Raw genomic sequence first — 11,577 nt, 5'->3', positions numbered from 1 at the left:
AAAATAAATCATGTAAAATGTTACAGAATTTCACTATAAATAACAAAGCATTTATATATGCATATTGTATTTATTTTTTCCTTTTTCATAATAATTATTTACATCATAATAGACATGCAGCTATTGTCATTATAAAATTTCGTTATTTTACAAGTCATATCATTCTCAACCACATACGCTTAATTTAGCGCTAATTATTGAACCTTTATTTTGAAGAATCGTGTTATGTCCTAATTCATTTAACCGGAAGTGACTCTCCAGTCTTTATTTGTAGACGAGCGCTCGTCCCGTTACTCGCTGTTATTATTATTATTATCATCAATAATTATTTAGATTTTTCAAGGTACATTAATTGTTCCGTCGAAACAGGCAAAGCCCCGTGTGGCATTGCCTACCAGTCTGTAGAAATGTCATAAACATGGAGTGAAAGGACGGAGCCCGGTTTCCAGTCAGTAGGCGATTTTTTTTTTCTCTCTCCGTCATTAGTAAAACCGAGAGGAATTTGTCTGTTTTATCAAACGCAAGTATGTCAGGAAATCACTTTAACGTGCACGAAGTGGGCTGTTGCATCAAATACTTCATATTTGGATTTAATATTATATTTTGGGTGAGTTATCCATTTTTTACATTTGTGTGCGTGCTGATCTTTATTTATTTATTTTTTCGCCCGGGGTTTGCATTAAACCAACCTCTGCCTGCTTTGCCTAAAATCCTAGTGAGCTGTCTATCTAGACAGAATTGTCAAACGCGCCAATGAGAGTCAGAATCGAACGTTCTAGGTTCAGTTATGAAGCCCCAAACCTGAGTTGAATGTTCGTTAGCTTATCTTTTAAAAGCTATGACATTAAAGTAACTTACATTCGTACGGAACGAAATGAGCTTATCTTGGACCTTCCAAACGCGCTTTTGACTCCAGAAATGCACTTATTGTAATCGAAATAATGTTCAAAATTTACAAACACTCTTTGCTGCTAAAAGGTAATTCAGAAATGCTGTTAAAGCATTCCAAATGTAAAAAAAAAATTCCGATCGTTCTAAAGTTCATAACATGCAACGCAAAAATGGAGAGGGGGTAAACCTACTGCAAAAATGCTGTCTATGCAGGCAGTTCAGTAGGTTTTGAGTCACAACCCATGTGACAGGTGGTTTGTGCTTTGTCCGTACCAGAGGTCAATCTATGGAAGCCTATTTCCAGCAGAAAATCTAGCTAATTTATGACACGCAGAATTTCAATTTATGCAATAACTTATGTTACAATTATGACATAAGTCAAAATTATTTGCATAAGTCATAAATCTGAGATAAAATGTCAAAAGTATGACATACTAAGTAATAATTATGACTACTTTAAATTGTAATTATGAGATTGAATAAATCAAAATTGCGAGATATAAAAGTTTGTTATAACTGTCATAATTCACTTTCTATGTCATAAATCTGACTTTTTAAGTCAGAATTTCTACTCATGTCATAAATTAGACTTCGTGTGACGACTATTTTTCAACTAAGACATTATCTCATAATTGTGTCATAATTCAACTTTATGTCTTAATTAGATATGTCATCATTAATAAATGACTACTGTAAGTCATAATTATGAGATTAAAAAATGTATGAGATAAATTGAAGTTCACTTTGTCATAATTATGCCTTTTTAAGTCAGAATTTTGATGTTGCAAATTAGATTTAGATTTAGTATGTCATAATTTCTAATAATTATGATTTACAAAAGATTTTCTTTTCTTGGCAGAAATGGGCTTCCATAGGAATGAATGTAAATGTAACCACAAACTAAATTTAGTTTCAAAAGTAATTTATAGTACTGATCTGATCTCTCACTCTGTCTGACACACAAATATACACCCTTTAGCTGCTGGGAGTGGCATTCCTGTCTGTGGCTCTGTGGGCCTGGAGTGAGAAGGTGAGTGAAGCCCATCTTTTCACGAGCACTTCATATATCAATCTAACAACAAATCAAGTGAGATCTTGGTCTAATTAAAGTGAAATAAAGTTAATGTTCTCAGTTTTGTTCCTGTTTGTCTTTCCACCAGGGGGTCCTCTCCAACATATCCTCCATCACAGATCTGGGTGGGTTTGACCCAGTGTGGCTGTTTCTTGTGGTTGGAGGGGTGATGTTCGTGCTCGGCTTCGCAGGATGCATCGGTGCTCTGAGGGAAAACTCCTTTCTTCTTAAGTTTGTATGTCATATTTTGTTTTTACCAATGAGTTCAAGCAGAACCTCTAAGCAATATGTATTTAGTGCACTTACAATCTGCCATTGAAGTCGTGTGACTGTGTAGTTTGTTTATAGCCCGCGTAGCTTTTTTTGTATTTTGGCTTAAAATTGTTTATTTGTGAAGATTATCATGATGAACAAAATATGCAAGAATCATAAACTTTTGTTGGTCACATAGCTTTTTTATAGCAATAATCAAGAAGCCAATGGAATAATTCTATTGGCTTTTTGTTGAGTAAACCAGAGTGATACTAACTTCTATGTTGGCCTACAAATATACATAATCACTGCAGCGCAAGGCAGCAAAGAATAGTGTTAAAGTTTTAGGAACGGTTAGGTTTTAGGCTTTCAGGCTGGCATAAATTAATTTCCTTGTTATGACACTCGGCATATATTTTGTAATCTTTATCTGTCAGCTGTGCAAATGTCCAGATGCAGCTTCTGTGCCCCATTTTGCAATCTTATGTGGTGAAAGTTGTTAAGAGATTTGCAAGAATGTAGGATGATTGCAATTATTACATTGACGTCATGACTGCCTGTCAGATTAAAGGCCCATTCACGGCAAGAAAGATAACTATAGCTAAGACTATATTAGTGTCCTCCACACCAACACACAATATCTTTCTGTTCATTATACAAACGCTGCAGGGTTGACATTCCAAATTTCAGAAACTTCCCTGTCTCAATTTTTTTTACTGTTCATATTTTTTATGAAGAAAGAAAAACATAAATAGTGATTTATGAAAATGTAATAAATGTATATTGACTAAATAATCCACTCTTTTTGTATAGGGGTCAAATTGACAATTTGGAGCCTAATTACAGGGGGGTAAAAATTACTTTAGAAAGATGGCAGCATCGTTATTTTATTTTTACTCAGAGATTGGTGGGTCTACTAGTAAAATCTGTTGACTTTGGCAATCTTTGTTGCATTATATGCCAATTGTGTCAGTTCAAAAATGGGGGGGAAAGCACTTTTTTTTTGCCCAAGTATGCATGCTTGTAACTCAAGAGGTAGCCTATTAAATATAGCTTAATATCCTTTTAGATTTTGGGTTTTCACAAACGTTTGTTTTGGTATCTTCAGTTTAAAGGCCCTATATGGTTCAATCCCAGAGATTTGGAGATCTTAATGGAGCTCCATGAGTAAATTGGTCAATTGTACACATTTTCAGTGGCCAAAAACCAAATGTGGGTCACTTTGCGTACAGCTGGTACTTTTTTAATTTAAAGAGGAATATCTGAACAAAAAATAATGTTGAAACGTAGAAATGTATCTCGTTTTTTCCTATCAACACAATTCCATAGAACATACCTACTGTACAGACAAATGTGAATAGAGAGTGCAGGTGGGTAAATTTGTTTTTGAATGGCTGGATATGACATGAGTAACTACGTGGAGGCGTGGGATAGACTTGGCTTGAAAGTGTGTGAACTTCCTCTGCCACAGGTTCTGGTGGTCTGTGTTACTCCTTTCATATGAGAGAGGATGCTGTGAGAGCTTTGTGGGAATGTCAAGAATGGTATTGCAAAAGTATTACAAGAGGCCCATTTCCTCTGTAGGGTTCTTAAAACATCTGGAAACACCAGATGAACTGTGAAGTCACTCTGGAAGTATTCATTGCGGTCACAGTGTCAAATCACTGCTCACTGTTCTTGTATAAAAAATTGTGTGTGCAGTTGGAGATGACCGTTGTGAATGTTTTGAGACAGGAAATAAGAACTACGTCATCTCTAAAAAAGAAAAAAAAGAAGGAACATTCCTCTGTAAATGTCTCAAGAGATGTTGGCAGGGTTAGGAATCATAAAACAGAGACCATTAACTTAGTTCAATCTGTTGTGGTAAAGTAACACGTTCTTTATTTATTGGAGACCCATAGGGCAGATATTATCCATCATGAGTTGTGTAACCCAAACTCTGCTGTCCTCTTCTGCAGTTTTCCGTTTTTCTGGGAATCATATTTTTCCTGGAGCTGACAGCGGGAGTCTTGGCGTTTGTCTTTAAGGACTGGATTAAAGACCAGCTCAAGTTCTTCATCAACAACAATATTCGAGCATACAGAGATGACATTGACCTACAGAATCTCATTGATTTCACACAAGATTATGTAAGGACACACTGGCACACAAAACCAAACCATGAAAAGTGCATACATACAGTGTATATATGTGTGTGTGTGTATATATATATATATATATATACACACACACACACACACACACACACACACACACACACATATATATATATATATATATATATATAATGTAAATGCAATGAAAATACTTCTAAAGCAGTGAATGTTAATCTTAGTAGCTGCAATCTGTTCTAATCTGTAATGGCTTTCATCTATTGGTTGGTTCACACATCAATATTCATTGCATGAATGTTTCTGCAGTGGGAGTGTTGTGGAGCTTTTGGGCCTGAAGACTGGAATCTGAATATTTACTTTAATTGTACTGACACTAATCTGAGCAGAGAGAAATGTGGGGTTCCCTTTTCCTGCTGCACCAAGGACCCTGCTGTAAGTAAACACAGACACATGACTTCCAGTCATCTTATCACCTAGAATGTGTCATAGTCTTCTAAACATAAACCTACACACCCACATACAAAACAACAGTTCTCTATTTTATATGCTCAGACCCTAGGATTTAGTGTGGAATGTTAAGTTGATGTTTTCAGAGGACTTAATCTAAGCTTTCTTCCTGTTTTTCTTACCAAAGGAGGATGTGATCAACACTCAGTGTGGATATGACATTCGAGCGAAAGGTGTAAGTACTCTACTCTTCTGCAAAATAATATTCACCAAAAAATTCAGTCAACCCTTATTTACACTCATATCTCTACAATCTGTTTGACTTTCTTTCTATTGTGGAATGCAAATTGATTTAAAGAATATACATTTCCATATAATTGAAGTATACTGGTACTGTTAAGCTTCCAAAATTACTCAAAATCCCTAACAAAAAAGTCATCCATAAGCTATGCACTATATTGCAAGTTTTCTGAAGCTGTATGACAGCTTACTGTGTTTTAATAAGTAGAATTGTTTTATATTTTGCATGCATTTAATTTATCTTTGGCTAACACTGTGTCAGAACCAGACCCAAGCGGCCAGACAAAAGCAACTAGAAACCCATTATAATCAATGATGCTCTCTACACTGTATGCGACACACATTACAAATTCCTGACATACTCCAAGCGCTCGCGCTACTTCTGAGACAAAGAACAAATAGATTTGCAGTGGTCATTTTGTCGCGTCCACTGCAAAATAGCCTCAAGCTGTTGGTGTAGATACAGTGTTAATGTGTGTTTTTATGTGTGAAGGACAACGAACAGAAGACGTTTATACACATGAAAGGATGTGTGCCGCAGTTTGAAAAATGGCTACAGGAGAATCTAACCGTAGTTGCCGGAATCTTCATAGGAATTGCACTTCTGCAGGTAAATAAACAATGACAATCAGTGAAATACACACACACACTCAGTGTGCATACGTGTCTTAATGTTGTGCATGTGCCACTGTTAACAGAAATGAAGGGATAATGGATAACTGATAATAGAAAATTCAGGCACCTTGAACATGATACAGTGCTCTGAAAGTATATGAAGACCTATAGACAGTTCTCTCATTTTACATTTACCCTACTCTATTTATAAGTGATTTATTATTTTATTTCTAGGTTCTGAAACGTAACAATTATTTAAAATGTATTCAAAAAGAAACCAGTTATTTTAAATCATAAAAAAATACAGTAAAACAGTAACACTGTGACATTATTATTTTATCTAATCAAATAAATGCGGCCTTGGTGAGGCTTACTAATTCTACCCAAACTTTTTAACAAATGTGTAGGTGGTTTGATATTACTTACAATCTCTGACTATTAAATAATTGGGGTTTTAATTTATCTCCAGCTTCTCGTGAGTGCTTTTTAATTTCAGCTGCTGTCCTTCAAATTTACAACCTAAACAACCTACCAAGTGTGCCTATTTTATTGATTTATTGACAGCTATGTGCTCTTTAGGGTGTTTGAATACTGTTAGAAGGCATTAAGCCTACATTTAATAATGTCCAGGAAGCCACCTAATAAATATTTGTGCTATGTAATGTGTAACTCTGTGTTGTCTTGTTGCCTGAGACATTAACCCATCCTCTGCTTCTAGATATTTGGGATCTGTCTGGCACAGAATCTACTGAGTGACATTGAGGCGGTCAGGGAGAGCTGGTAAGAAACATCAATGATATAAGAAGCACACTGTCTTGAGCTCTGCATTTTGATTAGAGCCACCACACACCCTAATGTAAGGCTGGGAAACAAGGAATACACTCACCTACATTTACATTTATTCATTTAGCTGACGCTTTTATCCAAAGCGACTTACAATTGCTATATTTCAGAGGTCGCACGCCTCTGGACTAACTAGGGCTTAAGTGTCTTGTTCAGGGACACATTGGTGTCTCACAGTGGATTCCCGGGTCTCTCAAACCAAAGGCATGTGTCTTATCCACTGCGCCATCACCACCCCTAAAGGATTATTAGGAACGCCTGTTCAATTTCTCATTACTGCAATTATCTAATCAACCAATCACATGGCAGTTGCTTCAATGCATTTAGGGGTGTGGTCCTGGTCAACACAACCTCCTGAACTCCAAACTGAATGTCAGAATGGGAAAGAAAGGTGATTTAAGCAATTTTGAGCGTGGCATGGTTGTTGGTGCCAGACGGGCCGGTCAGAGTATTTCACAATCTGCTCAGTTACTGGGATTTTCCCGCACAACCATTTCTAGGGTTTACAAAGAATGGTGTGAAAAGGTAAAAACATCCAGTATGCGGCAGTCCTGTGGGTGAAAATGCCTTGTTGATGCTAGAGGTCAGAGGAGAATGGGTCGAATGATTCAAGCTGATAGAAGAGCAACTTTGACTGAGATAACCACTAGTTACAACCGAGTTATGCAGCAAAGCATTTGTGAAGCCACAACACGCACAACCTTGAGGCGGATAGGCTTCAACAGCAGAAGACCCCACCGGATACCACTCATCTCCACTACAAATAGGAAAAAGAGGCTACAATTTGCAAGAGCTCACCAAAATTGGACAGTTGAAGACTGGAAAAATGTTGCCTGGCCTGATGAGTCTCGATTTCTGTTGAGACATTCAGATGGTAGAGTCAGAATTTGGTGTAAACAGAATGAGAACATGGATCCATCATGGCTTGTTACCACTGTGCAGGCTGGTGGTGGTGGTGTAATGGTGTGGGGGATGTTTTCTTGGCACACTTTAGGCCCCTTAGTGCCAATTGGGCATCGTTTAAATGCCACGGCCTACCTGAGCATTGTTTCTGACCATGTCCATCCCTATATGGCCACCATGTACCCATCCACTGATGGCTACTTCCAGCAGGATAATGCACCATGTCACAAAGCTCGAATCATTTCAAATTGGTTTCTTGAACATGACAATGAGTTCACTGTACTAAAATGGCCCCCACAGTCACCAGATCTCAACCCAATAGAGCATCTTTGGGATGTGTTGGAACAGGAGCTTCGTGCCCTGGATGTGCATCCCACAAATCTCCATCAACTGCAAGATGCTATCCTATCAATATTGCCCAACATTTCTAAAGAATGCTTTCAGCACCTTGTTGAATCAATGCCACGTAGAATTAAGGCAGTTCTGAAGGCGAAAGGGGGTCAAACACATTATTAGTATGGTGTTCCTAATAATCCTTTAGGTGAGTGTATATGAAAGAATAGCAGAGTCCACACCACAACTATAAATGCACAGACAAATGATATTGCTGGAATCACTTTCACAGCAATTTTTCCAGCTAATGAACGATAAAAACATTGAGAGCTAATCAGAATCCATTCTGCTTTAATGAGCTCAAGCATTTAAATCGGCAGAAGACAAAACTGCTGCTCGCGCTTAGAATAAACAGAATGATGTCGTCCGCTGGCGGGGACGCTAATATATAGTGTGTTCACACTTGGTAGGTTTTTGGTTCGATTGAAATGAACCTTGGTACGATTGCTCTGTTCATTTGATTAAGTGTGAACGCTGCCATCTGAACCCTGGTGCGTACCAAACAAGCGGACCAAGACCCTTTAAAATGTGGGTCTCGGTCCGCTTTCAAACGAACTCTGGTGCGGTTCGAATGAAATCTAAACGCCACACAGACCAAAGACATGTAAACGAACAAAAAAACAGTACACGATGTCACAAGATGCGACCCTAAAATAACAGAATGCTCAAGCGTACCTGTTTTTTTAGTCATAGTCTAGATGTTGCCCATCACGGCTCAGTTCAAGCATCAGAACCGCGTCTCCATGCAGCAGATCTTCGTGTGACGGAGGGATTTCTGGCGCTGTTTTGATGCCTTTATACATTTTATAAGCTCTTCACGAGTTGTCAGCTCCATCATATACCATCATATGTACTGTACGGGTACGCACATACAGCGAGCGTGTTTAGCCCAGCACTCAGTATTGGTTTGGATGTTCAACAAGTTCTGTTGCAAAATATACGTCATTTAAAAGCCTTTTTTTTCCTGTATCTTTAGGTTTGGTGTTAAAAATGACAGTGTGGACACTAAGTGAACCAGGACTAAGTGAAAATATATTTTTTTTTGTTCGGACCAAAAGTGTGAACACACCGATAGTTGTCATTACAGTTATTGTTCTTGGTGTGAACGGGCATTAACAATGCAGATATATTATGGCTAATTAGGCTGTATAATTATGGCTAAAAACCACCTTTTGTATTAATTCAGACTGGCAGCAAAAATCTGTTTAGTTTAATGCATTATCAGACCTTTTTTGGTGTGTAGTGCACTGAAAGTAATCATTTCTTAATCAAACAGTCAGTTTGATGGTAATAGGCAGGTAGAGGGTGTCTCATCTTACTAACATTTCGGTCTCTCTCTCTCTCTTTTTTTATCCTCCAGTTTGTTTACCTGAAGCACTTGAGCCGTTCTGCAGACAGAGCCTCCATCTCTGTCACTCAACAACAGGGTTTGCATTGTCATCAGTCTCCTAGCAACCAGTGAGGGATTCCATTCACATACCTCCTTTATTACATTGTACATCGACATCTTCACGTTTCCATCATAATGGTGTCCAATGATAGACTTGTTTTTTAATCCTTCAAATATCACACCAAAAAAAATCTCAATAGTATTAACATGCTGAATCTACAGTACATACAACTAATTTGTCTTCCTTAAGACGATACACAACGTAACAAACACTAAAGGCCACTTGCATTCTGTCGGTGTTGTGTTTTTAAAATGTTGATCTTATGCCTCAGATGAACGTATTCGACACTATGAGCATTGCATTGTGCTAAATGTCTGGTAGATGATTATTACTCTGCAGACTGCAGTTCATCAGTTTGACAGATGCAACAATGATCAGTCATTGAAATCCTTCCATGTTTGTAGGCAAATACAAACAAGCTCAGTATTTATAGATAATAAGTTGGCCTAAACAAATGTGCTGGGAACAAATGAGCCAATGAACAAATGATGCTAAATGGAAATTTAAATATTATAAGATATGTTTGTCAGTGCTAAGAGAATAGTTATATTGGTAGCTGAAAACATGATCAGATTAGGCAAAATATGAATTGCTTGCGGGGGATGTTTAAAGTTTTGTGAATTACTAGCATCCTGTGGAAATCTGCTCAAGCCTAAAGTATACTTTGACTGTCCGCATTCCGCGCATGCAACAGCGCATGTGCGACTGACTTGACCGCTTATAAAAATAGATTGAGCGCGGAAAGACGCATGCGCACTAAGCCAAAGGAGTGTACGTTGAAAGGACAGCGGTCACGGAAAAAAACGGAGTATACCTGGGCCTTCGGATTTCTGAAATTCTGTTGAGGCAGATTGTGCTAAATGATGAGTTTCTGTCTACTTAACGCTACATGAGTCTCATTGTGACTCTCAAACGTATAGCATTAATTGAGACGATTTGTTCACAATGTCAGATTGTGTGTATATTACCTGTTTAATGGATTTTATTAAAACAGTTGCTTTTGAAACAAGGAAAATGGACTGCATGCTTACGGGAATTCCACTACATTTTTCCTGTGTGTTCAGCTATATGAAGATATTTTTGTGAATGGCTCTGTTTATCTGTATTGGATTTTGAAATTATAGCCACTGTGTAAGTTATGGTGTCACTAGAATGTTTTAAAAACATTAGCACTGGAATTTAATACTTTGTCAGATTTTGGGGAGGGCATATTGGTGAATTACAAATGTATTGGAGTAAAAAGTACATATACTTATTAAAAAATGCAGCCAAATAGAGAGTAAAAGTTGCTAATGACTTTGATACTCAGTAAAACTACAAAGTAGCTAAAAAGATACTCAAGTAAGTAGAGTAACTAGGCTAATTACATTTATTCATAGACTTTACACCACTGGTTGATTTGGATGGAAGCATCTGCCATATGGATAAATGTAAATGGGGTGGAATATAATTGGGACTTGTTATTATGAGATTCACCTGTATTTCTGATATTGAATCATGAAATCTTTCTGAACTCAGCGTCTGTGTCAGAAAGATGAGGAGAATGTTTTGACTTGATTGTGAAATGAATCTGCAGCCTGTTACATAGTGGTTTTGTGACTTTTGTAAAAACAGGGTTTGTGAGATTATTTGAAACACAAGCTGATTTAATAAATCCATGTGGTTGTGATCATTTTTTCACTTCACACTTTTCTGTATATAACCTCAATATATCATAATATGTTTGTTTTCAGTTGGCTAAAGTTTTGGACTGTCTTTGTGAAAGGTGAAGTCCAAAGAATAGCTAAAGACTGCATTTAAACTGGCTTCCACTGGTTTTGCAGTATGAGAACAGGGAAGCTTTAGTATTGAAAATGTGCAGATCTAAAATAATCCCTTTTCTTCTTGCACTTGTAATTTAGCCTGAATTTTACCCCAGCTTAAACATAGCTTTAACTTTTGATCGATCATTGACTAGTCGTGCCATACATTTTTTTCCCCGCATTTTCTCAGAAAACTTGTAAAAATGAGATTTTATGATCAAATGGAAATTCACATTATCACACAATCATCTTGTTATCACCAGAAAGTATGGCATACTTGGTGGGATGGTTAAGGTTTTCTTTTTTAACTGGATCTGCTTGTCTTATTTGGGCAGAACTTTCTTTGTTTTTATTATTTAATTCTAATTTTCCCATGTTTCTGTGCCATTTCTTAATATTAATTTTACATTATCTTATTTAACAAATGTAATAACAATTTACATTGTTTTCCAAGATGGTGGTATTGGAAACAATAAATTTGATATGTTTTTGTA

At 37.1% G+C, this 11,577-nt stretch overlaps 1 protein-coding gene across 1 annotated transcript; it reads left to right on the top strand.

The window, feature by feature from the left end:
• Window positions 1–232: 232 nt before the first annotated feature.
• tspan5b (tetraspanin 5b) lies at window positions 233–11,577 on the top strand. Its single transcript, XM_077205175.1, has 9 exons — window positions 233–607; window positions 1,871–1,921; window positions 2,052–2,198; window positions 4,174–4,344; window positions 4,636–4,761; window positions 4,964–5,011; window positions 5,570–5,686; window positions 6,410–6,471; window positions 9,191–11,577. The coding sequence occupies exons 1-9, from the start codon at window positions 527–529 to the stop codon at window positions 9,201–9,203; spliced, it is 816 nt and encodes a 271-aa protein (XP_077061290.1). The 5' UTR covers window positions 233–526; the 3' UTR covers window positions 9,204–11,577.

Source organism: Siphateles boraxobius, unplaced genomic scaffold, assembly GCF_051911475.1.
Source record: "Siphateles boraxobius isolate OS27281-9 unplaced genomic scaffold, OSU_SipBor_1 53, whole genome shotgun sequence".
Classification (NCBI taxonomy): Eukaryota; Metazoa; Chordata; class Actinopteri; order Cypriniformes; family Leuciscidae; genus Siphateles; species Siphateles boraxobius.
Note: the sequence above shows the minus strand (reverse complement) of the source record. Positions and strands in the feature narration are given on the sequence as shown.